Genomic DNA, 20,573 nt, shown 5'->3' on the forward strand with positions numbered 1-20,573 from the left:
CAGCTCCTGCTGCTCGATGCCACACAAACAAATCCAACCACTCCTCTTTTCCTGGGTGAGATGGTCTCTTTCCTGCCACAGGCACCTCCGATGGCATTTCCCAGCCCGGCCACCGCAGTAACAAGACCCTGTCCTTGCTGAGTTCCAGCCAGGCTCCTTGGAGCCTCTCCACTCGGCCTCAACCTTGGCTTGTAAAGACTTGAGCAGACACTAACAGTTTCTAACAGCTTCTGGCCGCACCCCTAGGCCGACCCCTGACCCGTCAACACCTGTCTGAGAAAGCTCCGTGCACCAGAACTGACCGTTTGGACCAACTCCGACCTCCCTTTCTCAGGGTGTCTGCTGAAAGGGCTGCAACCACACGTCCTTCTGTCCATTCCCAATGTCTGTGCATTTCCTGTGACCCAGGAGGGTCTTTCTCAAGACTTGAGATCTGCTCCCTGAAGTGTCCCCACTGGTAAGGATGGGGCCTGTGTCTCCAGGCTCTGGGAGGACGGAATCCTGACCTCAACAGTGGCCAGCAAGGACACAGCAGGCCCCATCCCGGGGACGCTGACCAGCACTGGGCAACTTTTCCCTTCCCCGACGACTGAGCCCCGAGCACCCTCCCTGCTCCCCCTACCACCTCCCTTTACAAGGCTGTGGCCTCCGCACAGATGAAGGTGAGTCCAGGTCATGCCGGACTCTTTCTTCTGTTGCAACAGTTATTTGTGTGGAAAATCCGTCCTTGCTGCATGACCAAGTGCCCAGGGGGATGCTGAGACAGGATGAATGTATTTTGCATGTGAGAAGAACATGAATTTTGGGGGGCCAGAGTATGGACTGTGATGGGTTAAATTGTGGCCCCTACAAATTCCTATATTGAAGTCTTAATCGCTGGCCTCACAATGTGAGTGTGTTTGGAGATGGGGTCTTTACAGAAGTCATTAAGTTCATATGAGGTCACTAATCTAATCCGATGTGTTCTTCTAAGAAGAGAAGCTTAGGACACGGACACACAGAGGGATGGCCATGTGACCACCAGGGAGGAGACGGTGTCTACAAGCCAAGGAGAGAGGGCTTGAGAGAAACCAGCCCTGCCCGCACTCTGATCTCAGATTCCTGGTCTCTAGGCCTGGGAGGATCCACGTCTGCTGTGTGAGCCGCCCCGCCGTGGTCCTGAGCTGATGCACACAGATCTGACACCCACCTCTCGCTTTGGACCATGGTTGGTTCTGGAAAGCTCTCCGTGTGGCTCTGCCTGGCCAGCCTGAGCCAGCTCCCAGCCACGACCCAGCTTTCCCTGGAGGCCCTGTCCCCTGCAGAATGACCAGGGCAGGCAGCACCGTGCCCAGCAGGAGGAGAAACTGCATCCATGTAGAAAAGAGGAGAAGCCCCTGGGGTCCATGTAGCGATAGGAGCCAGGGAGGGCCGCTTGGGCAATGCGTGTGGCTGCAGGAGGCAGGGGGCGTGTGCAGGGAGCCCCCGAGGTGCAGCTCGACCAGCCTCCTCCTGACTGTGCTTCCCACCGGGGGCAGGAGATGCGTGGACACAGGAAGGCGGCTCCCATCACGAAGTACAAGACTTAAAAAGGATATTTTATTGCCATCAAAAAAGAAACATTAAAGACAGTTAATGAGCTTTAGAAAATTTAAAAGAAGAAGAAAAGCTACCAAAGCTGAAATGGTGGCACCTCCTTTGAGTGAGCCTGGGAGTCCTCCCTTACAGCTGAGGCAGGCGCTTGCCGCACTCCCGCTTGAGCCTCCCTTCCTGTCTGCGGATTGTGTGTGACATTCATGGAACGGCATGATGGGGGCAGCAGAGCGTGGGAGTTTCTGTCCAGCACTCGTGGCCAGCAGCCCCGCTTTTGCAAGAACACGGGCACCCTCTTTGTCATCTTGCCTCTCTACCCGGTGCCCCCAGAGTGGCTGCTTGTTCCTGCTGCACGTGACCTGGGGCTGGACGCCAGCCTCTGTGATGAGTTCTGGCTGTGTCCAGGCTCCTGGCTCTCCTGGTGTCCCTCCACCTCTCTCTCAGATGCTCCTGGGCCTCCTCTGTCCTCAGGCCCCACCAAGGCTGAGTCTTGCCTGCCTGGGACCTGGTCAGCAGCCTTCTGTGGGAGGCCTGTCTGGGCACATGCCCACCCCTTCCTTGGGCTATCCTCACCGTTGCACTGTGGGGTTCCTGCCGCGGCCACATGGCCCAGGCTCGTCTCCGAGGGATCTCGGTGGACTGGAGTGGGTGGGAGGTGGCAGTGTCCTGGGCCTGGCCCCTTCTCTCCCCAGTGCAGACACTGGGGCTGGCTGTCCCTGCAGGTGGAGTTCCACCCGAGAATCCAGCAGTGTGGGCAGGCAGCCAAGGGGTGGTGCGGGCACCGAGACTCTGTTCCAAGGAGCCAGAGAGCAGCGTTCTTTGCTTGAAATCAGAACAACATCATTCCTCTCATCAGGAGTTTACGGGAGTGCCCGGAATGGAGGCTGGCTGGCTGCGGGCTGGGAGGAAGGCCGTCTGAGTGAGCCTTCGCAGCTCTCCGAAGCCTCCCCAGCTGGGCCTGGTGGTGCTGTGGCTTCCCTACCTTGGCAGCTGATGCTCCCACTCACCATCTGGAAACCACGCCTGTGTTCAGGAGGCTGGCGTGGACGGGGTTGGCTCCAGGGCCAGCTCCTGCCTGGGTGGGGGCCCGGGATGCCGGTCGCTGCCTCCTTTTGTGTGAGCACCTGGCGGTCCGGAGGGCAGGGACGTCCTGCTGAGGGGGCACCTGGCCCCCAGCGCCCTGCATGCACCAAGCAGCGGAGGTCTGGGCTAGACCTGCTATGCACAGGGTCTGGAAGGGGGGCGTGTCAGGGGTCAGAGGGCGACTGCGAGGCCAGAGAGCCATGGGGTTGAGGGCGGTGAGGTCAGGGGGCAGGTGTGGCCTGGGTGGTGGCTGAGCATGGCCCACGGCTCGTGTGTGGGGACTGGGAGGCCCTGGACACCCCGCAGAGGGTGGCCCTAGGCCCCCTGCCCGATCATGTTCCTGTAGTCGGGGACGATGGTCTGCTTCAGGTCCACCACCGAGGAGAAGATCCACTTCACCTGTAGGCAAGGCACAGCACAGGGGTGACGAGGCCACAGCCCTGCCCCCGAGGCCCATCCGCCCCTCATGCCACCCAGGTGCCAGGGCCTCACCACTGCCTGCTCTGAGGCCTGGACATGGAGAGCAGAGCCAGGGCACCAACAGCATGTGGGCAGCAGAGAAGACAGCATCAGGGACAGGTGGAGACAGCACGGGGGACAGTGTCAGAGACAGGTGAGGATAGCGTGGGGGACAGTGTCAGCGACAGGTGGGGACAGCATGGGTGACAGTGTCGGGGACAGGTGGAGACAGTGTGGGGGAGAGTCTCAGGGACAGGGGAGGACAGCATGGAGGAGAGTATTGGGGACAGGTGGGGACAGCATGGGGGACAGTGTCAGGGAGAGGTGGGGACAGCGTAGGGGAGAGTGTTGGGGACAGGTGAGGACATCGTGGAGGAAAGTGTCAGGGACAGGTGGGGACAGCATGGGTGACAGTGTCAGGGAGAGGTGGGGACAGTATGGAGGACAGCAACAGGGACAGGTGGGGACAGTGTGGGGTACAGTGTCAGAGATGGGTGAGGACAGCATGGGGGACAGTGTCAGGGACAGGTGGAGACCGTGTGGGGGACTATTGTGGGATCTGGCCAGCAGCCCGCAATGCAACGGGGTTCTCTCTTTGTTCCCAGGCAGATCGGCAGGTTGAGAAATAACAGACACACACAAGATAGTGAAAGCTGGGCCCAGAGGGTTCACTGCCTTCTGGTTCCGCGGTGCCAACAATGCACTGGATATACCAGCATTTATTATTAAGTTTAGTGAGGGCAGGGGTAGGTTAGTGAGGGATTTAGGGTCATTTGATTATGAGGTGAGATGGTCACACAGGGATGAAGTAATTCTTTAACATAACGTGTACGTAGAGCTACAGTACACAGAGATAAAAATTTACAATATAGTGTGTGTGTCAGTAATTTCTAACAGAGCCTTAAAACAGAAACACTGTCTTTCCATAACCTATGATTAGCAAGATATTAATCAGCAGCTGGTTACAAACAATCCATAGAAACAGGACGTGAAGCTAGACAACGGGTTAGACCAGAAATTCTCAGAGGGGAGTATGCCTTAACCCTAAAGAGGCCTAGAAGTGCTGTGGCAAGATGAGGGTGTTTATAGCCCTATCTTATCCATATGGACAGGCGCCCCCGCATGCGTCTGTTTATAGGCTCTCCACAAGGGTCGCATTCTATTCCCAGAGCTATGAATATCTGCTTTTCTGGGATAGGAATCTTGGTGATGTGACACCTCCCTGACTGCACCTCCATTCACAGGCTCTCTGCAGGGGGAAGCACATCACGTGCTGTTGGCTCCTTCTGGCAGTCCAACCTGGCATTGTCTTTACACAATCCTGCATGCAATTTTGTATTTACAATAATCAGGAGCATTTCATATTTTATTTCATAGCAATCGTTTCAGGGGGTCTCCCTACAGGGGACAGTGTCGGGGACAGGTGGGGACAGCATGGGAGACAGTGTTAGGAACAGGTGGGGAGAGCACAGGGGACATTGTCAGGGATGGGGACAGTGTGGGGGACAGCATCAGGGACAGGTGGAGACAGCATGGGGGATAGTGTTGGGGACAGGTGGGGACAGAGTGGGGGACAGTGTCAGGGACAGGAGGAGACAGAGTGGTGGACAGTGTTGGGGACAGGAGGAAACAGTGTGGGGGACATTGTTGGGGACAGGAGGGGACAGCATGGGGGACAGTGTTGGGGACAGGTGGGGAAAGCATGGTGTACAGTGTTGGGGACTGGTGGGGACAGTGTGGGGGAAAGTGTTGGGGACAGGAGGGGACAGCATGGGGGACAGTGTTAGGGAGAGTTGGGAACAGTGTGGGGGACAGTGTCAGGGGGAGGTGGGGACAGCATGGGGACAGTGTCAGGGAAAGGTGGGGACAGTGGGGGGGACAGCATCAGGGACAGGTGGGGACAGTGTGGGGGACAGTGTCAGGGAGAAGTGGGGACAGCATGGGTGACAGTGTTGGGACAGGTGGGGAGAGTGTGGGGACGTTGGGACAGGTGGGGACAGCATGGGGGACAGTGTCAGGGACAGCGTGGGGGAGAGTGTCAGGGGCAGATGGGGACAGTGTGGGGGACAGCATCAGGGACAGGTGGGGACAGCACGGGGGACAGTGTCAAGGACAAGTGGGGACAGCGTGGGGTACAGTGTTGGAGATGGGTGGGGACAGATGAGAGACAGTGTCAGGGACAGTGTCAGGGACAGGTGGGGACAGCATGCAGGACAGTGGGACAGGTGGGGACAGCATGGGGTACAGTGTCAGGGACAGGAGGAGACAGCCTGGGGGTCAGTGTTGCATACAGAAGGGGAAAGCATGGGGGACAGTGTCAGGGACTGTAGGGGACAGAGTGGGGGACAGTGTCAGAGACAGGAGGAGACAGCGTGGGGGACAGTGTTGGGGACAGGTGGGGACAGTATGGGGGACAGTGTCAGGGACAGGTGGTGACAGCGTGGGGGACAGTGTCAGGGACAGGAGGAGACAGGAGAAGACAGCATGGGGGACAGTGTCAGGTACAGGAGGGGACAACATGGGGGACTGTCAGGGACAGGAGGAAACAGTGTGGAGGACATTGTTGGGGACAGGAGGGGTCAGCGTGGGGGACAGTGTCAGGGATAGGAGGAGACGAGAGAAGACAGTGTGGGGGACAGTGTCGGGGACAGGAGGAAACAGCATGGGGGACATTCAGGGACAGGAGGGGACAGTGTGGGGGACAGTGTTGGGGACAGGTGGGGATAGCGTGGGGTACAGTGTTGGGGACTGGTGGGGACAGCATTGGGGACAGTGTCAGGGACAGTTTGTGACAGCCTGGGGGACAGCGTCAGGGATAGGTGGGGACAGCATTGGGGATAGTGTCAGGGACATGTGGAGACAGTCTGGGGGACACTGTTGGACAGGGGGGTACAGTGTTGGGGAGTGTCAGGGACAGGTGGGGACAGCATTGGGGATAGTGTCAGGGACGTGGAGACAGTCTAGGGGACACTGTTGGACAGGTGGGGACAGTGTGAGGGACAGTTTGTGAGAGCGTGGGGGACAGTGTCAGGGACAGGTGCGGACAGCCCGGGGACAATGTCAGGGACAGTGTGTGACAGCATGAGGGACAATGTCAAGGACAGCTGGGGACAATGTGCTGCTGACCTCGAAGAAGGTGACGGTGGCACTGTAGCACACGCTTAGCAGGAAGAGTGTGATGAAGATGGTGATGGTCGTCCACAGCCCGTCCAGCTCCCCGTCCTGCGCCTCCGCACAGCTCTCCTCCAGTTGCAGCTCTGGACAGGAAGGGGGTGGTCAGTGCTGTGTCCCGCTGGGCTCGGGCCTCTGGGGGTGATTCCCTCTGTGGCGGGACCCAGGATGTAGGGCCCGGCCGGGATGGGCCAACAGTGTCCTGAGGTCAGCTCCCCACAGCTGCCCACCCTGGGCACCAGCTTTGGCCCCAGGGCTCAGCCAGACACCCGGCCCTAGATAGCAACCTGGCCCTCGGCAGGACCCACTCCCCGTCTCCCGTGTCCCTCCGTGAGGCCCAGAGGGCAGGAGGATGTGAAGCCCACCCCTCATGTGACCTCAGCTGCAGGGAAGGGCGGTATTGGGAAGTGGGCCAGAGCCAGGGACGCGACGTGGCGTGTGATCCCGTGTGTGGGGGCCTGTGTGTGTGTGGTGGCTGCAGGGGCACCCTTGTGAGAGGAGGGCTGGGTTTGTCTGAGCTGGTCAGCATGTGGAGAAGCTGCTGAGCGGCTCGTGGGCCTTGAGGTGCCGCGTGGGGCTTGTGGGGGCCTGTGTCCGAGGAGTGCTCACATGTGCGAGGACCTTGCTCTGGTCTGGGTGCTGTGGAGGTTGCCTAGTTGAGGCTCCGTGTGTGACGTGTGCACGTGTGTGTGCGGTGGCCGTGTGGCCGGCCAACCTCAGGGCGTGGCGTTTGTTTAGGGGGTCTGGGCTGAGTGTGTGTGGGCATCTGGGCCAGTCCCTCCATAGGGCCCGAGAGTGCATGTCCCCAGGAGTCGGTTGTGTCCCCATGTGGGTTCGAGGCTGGACAGGGCTGCCAGGGGTTAGTGCCGTGGGGGTAGATGGGTGAGGGAGGGCCTGTCCCTACCCACATGGACTAGGCATGCTCCCGAGCGGGTACAGGGGTCTGAGGACAGGGAGCTCACAGAACAGGACAGTCTCCTACAGAGGCAGGGGCTGTGTGTCTGTCCCCAGGGGCTCCTAGGGCTTCTTGTGGCTCAGCCCAGGGCAGCCGCTGCTGGAGGGAGGGCCACGCTGGCAAAGCCCCCACCCTGCCGAGGGCAACCCCTGGCTGAGCCCCACCCTAGGCGGCCCAGGCACACCTGCACAGCCTGGGCCAGTGTGGGGACACTGGGACCCGCTCTGCCTCCCTCATGCCACTCAGGCCTCAGACTCGGCCTGACCCACGGAAAGAACCATCACAGTCTCGCAGGGGCCCAGGGCAGCGCTGGGTGCTTTATTTCCATGCTGGGTGCCCGGGAAGTGTGTACATGGGGTGCGTGCCAAGCATCCTCACGCGACCCCGAGAGCCCGGGGAGGGGGGGCTTGCCGGCCGTCGTACTCATTTACCCGGAGACAGGGAGAGGCTCTTCTGCGTGTAGTGGTTGTGCAGAGCCTCATGCATCACGGAGCATGAGAAGACGTTCCTCTGCTGCCACCTGCTCTTGTCCACGGTGAGCTTGCTGTAGAGGAAGAAGGTGCCGTCGGAGTCCAGCACGGGAGGCGTGGTCTTGTAGTTGTTCTCCGGCTGCCCGCTGCTCTCCCACTCCACGGCGATGTCGCTGGGGTAGAAGCCTGTGACCAGGCAGGTCAGGCTGACCTGGTTCTTGGTCAGCTCCTCCCGGGATGGGGGCAGGGTGTACACCTGCGGCTCTCGGGGCTGCCCTGTAGGGACAGAGGTTGGCACAGCGGTCACTCTCAGGGCAGAGGGTGGGCCGAGCCGGCCTCTGTCCATGTGGCCCTCGCCCTCCGCGGGTCCCACCTTTGGCTTTGGAGATGGTTTTCTCGATGGAGGACGGGAGGCCTTTGTTGGAGACCTTGCACTTGTACTCCTTGCCGTTCAGCCAGTCCTGGTGCAGGATGGTGAGGACGCTGACCACACGGTATGTGCTGTTGAACTGCTCCTCCCGCGGCTTTGTCTTGGCATTGTGCACCTCCACGCCGTCCACGTACCACCTGAACTGGACCTCGGGGTCTTCGTGGCTCATGTCCACCACCACGCACGTGACCTCAGGGGTCCGGGAGATCATGAGGGTGTCCTTGGGTTTTGGGGGGAAGAGGAAGACTGACATTCCCCCCAGGAGTTCAGGTGCTGAGGAAGAGATGGAGGCGGACGCGTCAGCACCCGGCTGGGGCCTGTCCCTGGATGCAGGCTACTCTAGGGCACCTGTCCCCCCTTGAGCTGGAGGGCGAGGCCTGGGCTGGCTTACCTGGGCACGGTGGGCACGGGCGAGTTGTGTCACTAGATTTGGGCTCTGCAGAGAGAAGATTGGGAGTTACTGGGATCTGGGAGGAGAGAAGGTGTCCGAGCCGAGGGAGTGGAGAGTTTGGCCTTTGGGGTGGGCTTAGGTCAGGGGCAGGGTCCTCCTGGATATGGCTCTTGGCAGGTCTGAGCCCAGCACCTGCCCCTTTGTGCACAGGGCCTGGGGTAGGGGCATCCAGCCTGTGCCTGCCCAGAGTCTGGTGGAAAAAGCCAGAAGACCGTCTCCCTGAGCATGAGTGGGGTGGGCAGAGGCCTCCGGGTGAGGAGACAGACGGGGCCTGCCCTGCTGCCCTGGGCTGGAGCTGCACAGCTGGGATGCGTCCAGGCAGCAGGGCCGAGCCTGGCTTCCAGCAGACACCCTCCCTCCCTGCGCTGGCCTCTCACCAACTCTCTTGTCCACCTTGGTGTTGCTGGGCTTGTGATCTACGTTGCAGGTGTAGGTCTGGGTGCCCAAGCTGCTGGAGGGCACGGTCACCACGCTGCTGAGGGAGTAGAGCCCTGAGGACTGTAGGACAGCCGGGAAGGTGTGCACGCCGCTGGTCAGGGCGCCTGAGTTCCACGACACGGTCACCGGTTCGGGGAAGTAGTCCTTGACCAGGCAGCCCAGGGCCGCTGTGCCCCCAGAGGTGCTCCTGGAGGAGGGCGCCAGGGGGAAGACCGATGGGCCCTTGGTGGAGGCTGCAAGAGAGGTGGCGCCATGTGACCGCGGTGTGGGACAGAGCTGGGCCCAGGGCGCAGAGGCCCCTCGGTTCTTGTCTGTCTGCGAGGGTCCAGGCAGGGTCCAGTGTCTGGGCTCACGGGCATTGGGTGTGCACCTGGCTGGCGCCACCTGCCTCACCTTAGCCCCCTCCCTGCCCCAAAGCCAAGGTCAGGCCTGGCCTGCCCCAGAAAGCTTGCAGGACCAGTGGCCTTGTGGTGCTCCTCTGCAGGCATCCCTGCAGCCTAGGAGGCGGGGCTCGGCAGCCAGATCAGCGATTTGTCTCAAAAAAAAAAAAAAAAAAAAACCAAAATAAACAAAAACAAAAAAAAGTTGTAAAAGGATTGTGGAAAAGGGATCTTATGTGGTCAAAGTTGGCTGTGATTGGATTTATTTATTTATTTTTTTGAGACAGAGTTTCACTCTTGTTGCCTAAGCTGGAGTGCAATGGTATGATCTCGGTTCACTGCAACCTGTGCCTCCTGGATTCAAGCAATTCTCCTGCCTCAGCCTCCAGAGTAGCTGGGATTACAGGTGCCCACCACCACGCCCAGCTAATTTTTTTAGTTTTAGTAGAGCCAGTGGTTTCACCACATTGGCCATGCTGGTCTCGAACTCCTGACCTCATGATCCACCCACCTAGGCCTCCCAAAGTGTTGGGATTACAGGCGTGAGCCACTGCATCTGGCTGGATTTATTTATTTATTTATTTATTTATTTTTGAGATAGGGTCCCACTGTGTTGCCTAGGCAGGAGTGCAGTGGCACTTATCACTGAGGCTGAGGGAGGTTGAGGTGGGAGGGCTCAAGCAATCCTCCCACCTCAGCCTCCCAAGTAGCTGGGACTACAGGCACGTGTCACCATGCCTGGACAATTTTTTTTTTTTGTAGTTTTTGTAGAGACAGGGCTTCCCCATGTTGCCCAGGCTGGTCTCAAACTCCTGGGCTTAAGTGATCCACCCTCCTGGAATGCTGGGACTATACGTGTGAGCTACCTTGCCCAGCCTGGATGGAATTATTTATAAGGTTTAATTAAAATTAGCTTTAATATTAACAGTTCATGTGAAACTAGAATTTGGTCTTCTCTGTTAAAGTGACAGTTTTCTGGAATATTGGTCTGCTCTTCATTATGGAAGGTTTTTCTTTTCTTTTCACCTTGAAAACTATATATTTACAGGAACAATTCCCCATTCTCTGGGACTCTTTAGAAAAAAAAAAGGTCCAGTTTGGGTAAGTAAAACAGTGGAGACGAGTGTAGCACCGTCCCCCAAATCACCAACCCCCAGGTCCTGAGGCCTGGGCTGGGCCAGGGCTGACAGGGTAGTCCAGGAGGATTTTGAACCCACTCTTCCTGCCTAGAATAGAGACAGGACAGGCTTTATGTCCCCCATTCCTCCCTCCCAACTCCAGGGACATTGAAAGTGTCCTTTGTACCTACCTGCAGGAAATTGGGGGGCTGGGAGGGAGGGAACTGAAAATACACATTTGTTATCAAAAATAAACACCTGGGGGGGAGGTGGCAGGAAGATTCCCCCCCACATCCCTTCCTTCACACCCCCCCCACCAAATATAGGAAGAGATGACTCCCTCTCCCCTACTGAAAAGCCCCATTTAAAAATAGATTATACTATCAAAATGGCAGAGGGGGAGAGACAGGGAGACCTGGAGTACTGGCTGGGGGGGCCCCCCAGACAGGAACCACCTCCCCAAAACCCCTCCATTGGGAGGAAACAGGCAGGACCCCAGGGAGTTTGGCGGACAAAGGAATGGCTTCTCAGGGGGAAGAACAAAGGGACATTCCTCCCTGGACAAAAAGTTGGTTAAAAAAGGATAAGCTGTCTGAGAGAAAAGTTGGGGAGGTGGAAATTTCTATTCCAAGGGGGTGATTCTTCCTTGGCCAAGACCCCCAACCCATTAAATGGTACAAATTCTTCCTGGACCCCGAGTATGGCCAAGAATAATAAAACGAAACAAACTAACTTCTACTCACATCCGAAAATGGACAGGGCTCCCTCATCTCCCCAAGGGCAGGCTGAGGAATAAAGAAAGAAAAGTCGTTCTCAAGCCAGACCCCGATTGTCTTGTCTTGGGGAAAAAAGCGGGGAGGTGGGAGAGACGTCCTAACCACCCTAAAAGGTTAGGTCAGGCGCCTCCCAGTGGCCTTCAAAAAATAAATGAATAAACCGCCCCTACCATTGAAGTAGGAGACGTGTAAGGGCAGCCACTGGGGGACCGACAGAAAAGAGAGAAGCTGTGGAAGCCGAGTGTTTTCTGTGGAGGAGTTAAGGAGAGTCACTCCTGGGAGTAATTCTTCCCAAGGATCCCCCGCCACAATCAGAGCATGAGTCTTTCTCCTTCAGACAGCAGGGATGGAGGGACCCCGGAAGCGGGGGTGGTGGTGGTCATGGCTTCTGGGGCCCTGGGGAGAGCCCCGCGGGGGTCGAGAGGCCATCCACGCTGATGGAAGGATGTGCACCCGGGCGCTGCCACCGGCCGGAAGCTGGCAGGAGAGCCTGGCCGGGCTACGGGGCGCGGTGGGACTCGGTGCTCCAGAAGTGAATGCTGGGAGGCGGCGAGCTGGGTGTCAGCAGCGCCGGGGTCAACTATGCGTAGGAAGCAGGGACAGGGTCAGCGCCGGCCTCGGCGCCTGGAGGCCGGAGCCAGTTCCCGATCCTGGGGTCCGTTCGGGTCCCGGCCCCCCTAGCAGGCTCGGGCTGAGTGGAAGCTCTAGGTCCCGGGGCTTCCGGCCCTTCTGCGGCTGGGAGCTCTGAGGGCTGGAAGCCGCGTGGCCGCCCGCCTGCCCTGCGGTGTCCATAACGAGCTCGGCAGAGGCGCTGGCACGCCCTCCTGTGGAGGGACTTCAGGCTCGGCCTTGGCGGTTTCCGGCAGAAACCCTCTCCCCCACAACATCCAACTCTTCCTGGGGCCCTTCCACTTTCACTTCCGGGGGCAAAGGCCGGCCCAAACCCGGCTCCACATTCAGCTCTTCCAATGTCAGGTTTGGGGCCTCAGGCGGGGTCGGGGTGATCTGCAGAGGGGAGCCGGCTTCCTCAGCCTCCAGGCAGGCCTCCAAGGGGCTTGCACTGCAGGAGCTGCGTTGGGGAGCACCACAGCAGGCCGAGGCTGAGGGGGTGGCTGTGGCTGCAGAGACTGGATGGTGAAGGTGGAACAGAGGCCCGAGCGCACGTACTTGTTCCGGCTGTTGCGCGCCAAACCTCCAGGGCCTGCCATTCCTGCACCCTTGGGTGTGCCTGGCTTTCCTGAGGCCGTGCCCCCTGGGGGGGCATGTACAGCAGCAGGGGCCACATCTGCCATGGCGGAGGTAACCGACACCTCTGGTTGGGGCAGGCAGTCCTCACTCAGTGGAGCACCCTGCGACCTCAGGATAGGACATGAACTTGTAGACTTATGCCATGTCAAATTTGTTCTCTATCTTGAGGGGTATCCAGAATTGAATAGTGAAAGAACATTAACTCCAGAGGCAACGAAAGAAATTGAATTAGTTGAAGAAAAAATTCAGCCAGCACAAGTAAACAGAATAGATCACTTAGCCCCACTCCAACTTTTGATTTTTGCTACTGCACATTCTCCAACAGGCATCATTGTTCAAAACACAGATCTTGTGGTGTGATCATTTCTTCCTCACAGTACAATTAAGACTTACATTGCACTTGGATGAAATGGTTATATTAATTAGTCAGGCAAGATTACGAATAATAAAATTGTGTGGAAGTGACCAAGATAAAATCATTGTTCCTTTAAACAAGGAACAGGTTAGACAAGCCTTTATAAATTCTGGTGCATGGCAGATGGGTCTTGCTGATTTTGTGGAAATTATTGATAATCATTACCCCAAAACAAAAATCTTCCAGTTTTTAAAATTGACTACTTGGATTCTACCTAATATTACCAGACAGAAACCTTTAAAAAAATGCTCTGACGGTGTTTACTGATGGTTTTAGCAATGGAAAAGTGGCTTACACTGGGCCAAAAGAACGAGTCACTGTAACTCAATATCACTCAGCTCAAAGAGCAGAGTTGGTTGCTGTCACTTCAGTGTTACAAGATTTTAATCAGCCTATTTAACATTGTATCAGATTCTGCAAATGTAGTACAGGGTACAAAGGATGTTGAGACAGCCCTAATTAAATATAGCATGGATGATCAGTTAAACCAGCTGTTTAATTTGTTACAACAAACTGTGAGAAAAAGAAATTTCCCATTTTATATTACTCAATTTGAGCACACACTAATTTACCAGGGCCTTTAACTAAAGCAAATGAACAAGCTGACTTGCTAGTGTCATCGGCATTCATAGAAGCATAAGAACTTCATGCTTTGATTCATGTAAATGCAACAGGACTAAAAAATAAATTTGATATCACATGGAAACAGGCAAAAAATATTGTACAGCATTGCACCCAGTGTCAAGTCCTACACCTGCCCACTCAGTAGGCAGAAGTTAATCCCAGAGGTCTATGTCCTAATGCGTTGTGGCAAAGGGATGTCACACCTATACCTTCATTTGGAAAATTATCATTTGTCCATGTGACAGTTGATACTTACTCACATTTTGTATGGGCAACCTGCCAGACAGGAGAAAGTACTTCCCATGTTAAAAGACATTTATTATCTTGTTTTGCTGTCATGGGAGTTCCAGAAAAAATTAAAATAGATAATGGTCCAGGATACTGTAGCAAAACATTTCAAAAATTCTTAAATCAGTGGAAAATTACACATACAACAGGAATCCTGTATAATTCCCAAGGACAGGCCATAATTGAAAGAACTACTAGAACACTCAAAAGCTCAATTGGTGAAACAAAAAGAAGAAAAAGACAGTAAGGAATATAACACTCCCCAGAGGCAACTTAACCTAGCAATCTATACTTTAAATTCTTTAAACATTTATAGAAATCTGACCACTACTTATGCAGAACAACATTTTACTGGTAAAAAGAGCAGCCCACATGAAGGAAAACTGATTTGGTGGAAAGACAACAAAAATAAGACATGGAAAATAGGGAAGGTGATAACATGGGGGAGAAGTTTTGCTTGTATTTCCCCAGGAAAAAACCAGCTTCCAATTTAGTACCTACAACTTACAGAAGAAGTTGCCATCCACCAAGGAAGCAAAGCCACCGACCTGGGACCAAATAAGGGAGCTGACACAGTTAGCTAAGAAAAGCCTGAAAAAAACAAGGTCTACAGGTATATCCCGCAGCTCTGAAGAGACAGTGACCAGCGAGAACGGCCAAAACAACGATGGCGGTTTTGTCAAAAGGAAAGGGGGGTATGTAGGGAAAAGAAAGAGAGATCAGACTGTTACTCTGTCTTTGTAGAAAAGGAAGACATAAGAAACTCCATTTTGACCTATACACTGAACAATTGCTTTGCCCTGAGATGCTGTTAATCTGTAACTTTAGCCCCAACCTTGAACTCACAAAAATATGTGTTGTATGGAATCAAGGTTTAAGGGATCTAGGGCTGTGCAGGATGTGCCTTGTTAACAAAATGTTTACAGGCAGTATGTTTGGTAAAAGTCATCGCCATTCTCCAGTCTCGATAAACCAGGGGCACAATGCACTGCAGAAAGCCGCAGGGACCTCTGCCCTTGAAAGCGTGGTATTGTCCAAGTTTTCTCCCCATGTGATAGCCTGAAATATGGCTTCGTGGGATGGGAAAGACCTGACTGTCCCCTAGCTCGACACCCGTGAAGGGTCTGTGCTGAGGAGGATTAGTAAAAGAGGAAGGCCTATGTCTCCTGCCTGCCCCTGGGAACGGAATGTCTCGGTATAAAACCCGATTGTACATTTTTTCTATTCTGAGATAGGAGAAAAACCACCCTGTGGCAGGAGGCGAGACATGCTGGCAGCAATGCTGCCTTGTTATTCTTAACACCACTGAGATGTTTGGGTGGAGAGAAACATAAATCTGTGCTACGTGCATATCCAGGCATAGTACCTTCCCTTGGACTTATTTGTGACACAGATTCCTTTGCTCACGTTTTCTTGCCGACCTTCTCCCCACTGTCACCCTGTTCTCCTGCCGCATTCCTCTTGCTGAGATAGTGAAAATAGTGATTAATAAATACTGAGGGAACTCAGAGACCGGTGCCGGTGCGGGTCCTCCGTATGCTGAGCGTCGGTTTCCCGGGCCCACTGTTCTTTCTCTGTACTTTGTCTCTGTGTCTTATTTCTTTTCTCAGTCTCTCGTCCCATCTGACGAGAAATACCCACAGGTGTGGAGGGGCTGGCCCCCTTCAGAATTCTTCTAGTTTTCTCTAATATCAGGCAACAACTCTGCAAACTAATTTTTCCAATTTTTCCCTCACCCTCTGACTTGGAATCAGTCAAATTTAAAACTGCCCTTTTCCTGAAGCCCTGTGAGCTGAAATGGGACAAGTTGATGTAAACCTTAGAGAAATCATCCCCACAGATCCTGTGCGGGCAGCTTCTGCAACACCTGACCTGCAAATCAGGAAGGCCCTTCAGCTGCCTACCTGGCTGCAGCTGAAGATGCTTCAGGCCCAGCGTCTAGAAATCTTCCGGCCTGGTGCCCACTGGGCTCGGAGTCTGCATTTCTAAGTGATAACCTTTGTGTTTCATTTATTTTCACAGAGTCTCTCCTCTTTGAATGTCCAACTGCTAGCACCATGCGGCGAAATGTCCTCTTCTACCCAGTCCCAACAGAAAGTCCAGCTGGTTCTTAATGAACGAAAGGCCACCCAACAAGAAAATGGACTTACATTGTTGGAGGGAAACGAGAATGTCTCCTCTTTCCTTAAACAGGGTGGACTGACAAAGATTCTCTGCTTGGCTAAACTGCAGTCAGGCTCTGGAACCTTCTCCTAGGCTGGCCTGCACTTCCTTGTAAGAAAAAGGCTTTAAAAAGTACCCAGTGGGGTCCGGTGCACTGGCTCATGCCTGTAATCCCAGCACTCTGGGAGGCTGAGGTGGGCGGATCATCTGAGGTCAAGAGTTCAAGACCAGCCTGGCCAACATGGTGAAACCCTGTCTCTACTAAAAATACAAAGATTAGCTGGGTGTGGTGGCAGGCGCCTGTAATCCCAGCTACTCGGGAGGCTGAGGCAGGAGAATCGCTTGAACCCAGGAGGCAGAGGTTGCACTGAGCCAAGATCATGCCACTGCACTCCAGCCTGGCGACAGAGCGAGACTCCATCTCAAAATAAAAAAGAACCCCCCTAAGTCAGGTTAAAGACGCACTCTTGACATCTGATCACCCTTGATCCTGAGTTCCTCATCTTCTACCATCTCCCAGGTCTGATCACCCTGGTCTGTCTTCAGCAAAAATCTTCCTGGGCTAATTTAGCCAGAACCCTCCTTCCCCCCATTATTTCCTCTTGGGAATGTCCGTCCTCCGAGTTTACCCAGCTCCCTGGCTGTCAATCCCCGCCAGCCCATGCTGGGTTAAGAACTGAGCCCCATCTCTCTCCCCATGGCCGTGGTCCCTGGTCCTGCCATGTTGGTCCTGAATCACGCCTGCCTCTCGGCGCTGAACAACTATTATGGAATAATTTTTTCTTCAACGTTTCTAAACACACTCTTAGGAGGCGCCAGCAGCCAGCGTGCGGGAGTTAAGACCCTGTGCCCTTTGTATGAAAGTGTCACCGCTTGTCCTGGTCTTGAGGGGTGGCTTTCGGGTGTAAACGGCCGGCAGAGGTGAGTAGATGCTCGGAGGCTGCTCCAGGTGTCTTGTTTGTTCCAGGGTTCTTGAGACTCTCGGCTATGAGAACGTGCAGTGGCACGGGTCGGCCGACCCAGGGCTCCCGAGTCCGGCTCTGGAGTCTGTGGCCGCGCCAGTGCACCTGCCTGGGCCGGCCCTGACAGATTTTTTTTTTAAATTTTTTTATTTTAGATGGAGTCTCACTCTGTTATCCAGGCTGGAGGGTAGTGGTGCAATGGTGACTAACTGCAACCTCCGCCTCCCGGGCTCAAGCGATTCTCCTGCTTCAGCCTCCCGAGTAGCTGGGACTACAGACACCCGCCACCACGTCCAGCTAATTTTTGTGTTTTTAATAGAGATGGGGTTTCACCATGTTGGCCTGGCTGGTCTCTTGAACTCCTGACCTCAGGTGACCCACACACCTCTGCCTCGAAAAGTACTGGGATTACAGATGTGAGCCACCATGCCTGGCCTCCTTCTGGATGCTTCTAAAGTCTCTTTGCCTCTGGTGTTGGCAGCTCCATCGGCAAGCGTCAAGGTGTGAACGTGGAGTTTGCTTTTATTTATCCTGCTTGGGACTTGGCCTTGATCCTGACGCGTCCTATTATTCAGCGATTTTGGAAAATTCCCAGCCACTGCCTCCCCCGACTCTGTTTCTCCTTTGGGCAGAAGAAGCCCTTGCGGGAGCCTCCATCCAGCCTCCGCGGGGCTGCGCTTGTGCTGGGTGGCGTCTCCTGCTCTTTCTTCGGTGTTACCAGCTCCCGCTCCTGCGTGTCCTCTGCGGTGCCTGTCCCATCCAGTCTTATTTTAGCCTCATCTATTACGGTTTTCAATTCTAGAAGTTCTTCGTAAAACTCAGGTCATTTCAAAATGCAATGTGCAGTAATTTCCCATTTTGCAGTAATATTTGAATAGCTTCCGTAAAGTTTAAAAAAACTCTTGGCCGAGTGTGGTGGCCACGCTGTAATCCCAGCACTTTGGGAGGCTGAGGCAGGAGGATCATGAGGTCAGGAGATCGAGACCATTCTGGCTAACACGGTGAAACCCCGTGTCTACTAAAAATCCAAAAAAATTAGTCGGGCGTGGTGGCAGGCGCCTGTAGTCGCAGCTACTGGGGAGGCTGAAGCAGGAGAATCGCTTGAACCGGGGAGGCAGAGGTTGCAGTGAGCCGAGATCACGCCACTGTACTCCAGCCTGGGCGACAGGGCGAGACTCTATCTCAAAACTAAACAAACAAACAAAACCCTCTTAAGCACACATTGCATATTCTATGTCTGATAACGCCGACATTTTGCTTTTCTTTGGGTTCTTATTCTGTAGTTTCTTGTTTCACTGATTCTTGTTTCTGCTTCTTTAGGACTATTTCTGATTTGTGTGTGAGCCGGGTTCCTGGGATCCTGATCTGGGCGCGTCTTTGAGGCTTGCCTCTGAGGTCCGCAGGCCCCACCCAGGCCCCGCATGAGTGGACGGCAGAGCGCGCCTGCCTGGGAGCCCACGAGACTTGGGGCCGGGGACCCCAGGAACCCCTGGAACCCCTCTGCAGCAGAACTGCAGTGGCACGAGACGGCCACCAGGGGGTCCCAATTCCGGCTCTGGGGTCCCTGCTGGGGGTGAGGGGCTGTGGCCGCAGATGCGGACCTGGCAGGGGGACCCGAACCCCAACAGGGCCCTGACCGGCCCCAAGGCTGAGCCTGCCCTGTCCCACCAGCGCCCAGACCCCGATGTTGGGCCGGGGCCTTCCTTTCCTTGTCCCGGCCCTCTGAGGTTCCTCCGCGGGGTGTGAGCTGATTCTGAGCACACGGAGGCCTTCCTCCTCTCTGGGGCTCTGGAGCCCCTGGGGGCCTGCAGGGCCTGGGCCTGGGCCTGGCTGCTGTCCTCTGTGCTCAGGAGGCTTCTCCCACCTGCCCACTTCCGGGCACAGCCCCCAGCCCCACGCACAGCCGCCGGGAGGGCATCCCCAGGGGAGGACCCTCTGCTCCGGAGCCGAGTCCCTTGTCCTCCAGGGACAGTGGCCGGAAGCTGGTGCCTCAAGCTCGTGCGCCCCACGCCGCATCCCGTGGGTCCATTCGCGACCATAGTGAAGACCCGCAGGCCCCAGGCGCGAGCCGGCTCCTGGGCAGGCCGCGTTCTGGGGCTTCCGCGGGGACACTGGGCCACGCCAGGAGGAAGGGTCCTAACCAGGGTCAGGGAGCATCGGATGCTGCCGGCAGAAGTAGGGGGCGCGGGGCCCCACCGAGGAGCCCAGGCCAGCTCCCCCAGCCGCCCCAGCTGCAGCCCTGCGAGGCCCCCAGGCCACAGCGCCCCCACACCCAGGGAATGCAGGACTTCGGCAGAGGCTGGGATCCCGGACCTCAGCGCCCCCACAAGCTGACACGTGTTGGCGGATGCCACAGCCACCTCCGTGGCAGGGGGTGGGTACGGGAGGGGATCGCAGTGCTGGACACGGACCGGGCCCCAGCCCAGAGCCCGAAGCAGAGCCGGGATCTGGCCCAAGAGCACGCCTGGCCCTGCCCCCTGCCTTTGCCCCATCCCCTGCCCGGAGCCGGGTCCGGGAAGCGCCCCGTCGTCGGTGGCGTGCGATGCTGCTGTCGGCCACACGGGGGCAGCAGAGCCTCAGCGGCTGCAGCAGCGGGTCCAATTCCCGGCCGGCCGTCGGGGTTGGGCTGGCGGTGCCTGGGGGTCCTCCCTAGAGGCCCGCGTGTGAAACGTCCGAGTGCGCTGGGCCCTGGACACTGAGATGGGTGCTTGGGACACGGGCCTAGAGGACCCCACACGGCCAGCTAGGCAGGCCCAGACAGCCCAGAGTGGGGGTTCCATGGGGGCAGGAGGGGAGAAGCCCGGGCGGTGGAGCAGCTGGGGCGTCCGGGGAAGGGCCTGGGGGGCAGAGGGGCGGCTCCCAGGACAGGGACGCACGTGGAGGGGCGGGGTTTGTGGCAGCCCCGGAGCCGCCTCTGAAGCTTCCATCTGCAGCCTCCCGTGGGGCCGGGTCTGCTTCTCTTGCTGGGCACCCACATCCATCCCCCAGGGGTGTGCGACAACCCCCTTTCCAGCCCACTCAGATTGTCTCTAGCTCCTCCCGTCACAGTTAACCCCGGTGTTGGTGCGAGACGCCTCCGTGTATTCCCGGACGTCCCTCTGCAGGCCCATCCCCACCTCACAGGCACTCACACCCTTCCAGGCCTTGCCCCACCCCCAGTCCCTGGCCCCACCATCGCATTGCAGGGAGACGGACATATGCAACCTCCATAAAATAAAACCCTAACGGAAAAGGCCAGAGTGGGAACTTTGTTTCCACCAGCAGGTGGGGCAGACACCCTGGCTACCCACCCCAGGCATAACCAGTAAAAATACTGGATTTAAATCCCTTCGAATTCCCCTTTCTACAGGCAAGCTGTTTAGTGAGAAAGAAAGGGCGGCCTTGCAAAGACCCTCCTCAGGTGAACGGGCAGCCCCCAAGCCTGTCTTCAGCTCCCGGACGCTGCTCCTGGGGAAGGGCCTGCCCAGAACAGGGGCCAGTGGGAGCCCCTGCCTGACCACAGGCTGTTCTTCAGCACAGGTCAGGAGCACTGGTGCCTGCCAACTGGAGTGGCCCTGGTCCTGACCACCT

At 56.3% G+C, this 20,573-nt stretch overlaps 1 pseudogene and 1 gene segment (V, D, J or C); both read right to left on the reverse strand.

Moving 5' to 3' along the window:
- Positions 1-1,563: 1,563 nt before the first annotated feature.
- Positions 1,564-9,443, reverse strand: LOC129012914 (immunoglobulin heavy constant gamma 1-like; the record flags this gene model as incomplete). The annotated part of the segment is given in 6 exon segments: positions 1,564-3,054; positions 6,241-6,371; positions 7,672-7,986; positions 8,084-8,413; positions 8,532-8,576; positions 8,969-9,443. Coding segments are annotated over 6 exon segments (1,380 nt in total), but the record flags the coding sequence as incomplete, so codon positions are not given.
- Positions 9,444-11,682: 2,239 nt separating this feature from the next.
- Positions 11,683-19,495, reverse strand: LOC129012384 (ETS domain-containing protein Elk-1-like; annotated as a pseudogene).
- Between the last annotated feature and the right edge of the window lie 1,078 nt (positions 19,496-20,573).

The sequence above is a fragment of the Pongo pygmaeus genome, chromosome 15 (assembly GCF_028885625.2).
Source record: "Pongo pygmaeus isolate AG05252 chromosome 15, NHGRI_mPonPyg2-v2.0_pri, whole genome shotgun sequence".
Lineage (NCBI taxonomy): Eukaryota > Metazoa > Chordata > Mammalia > Primates > Hominidae > Pongo > Pongo pygmaeus.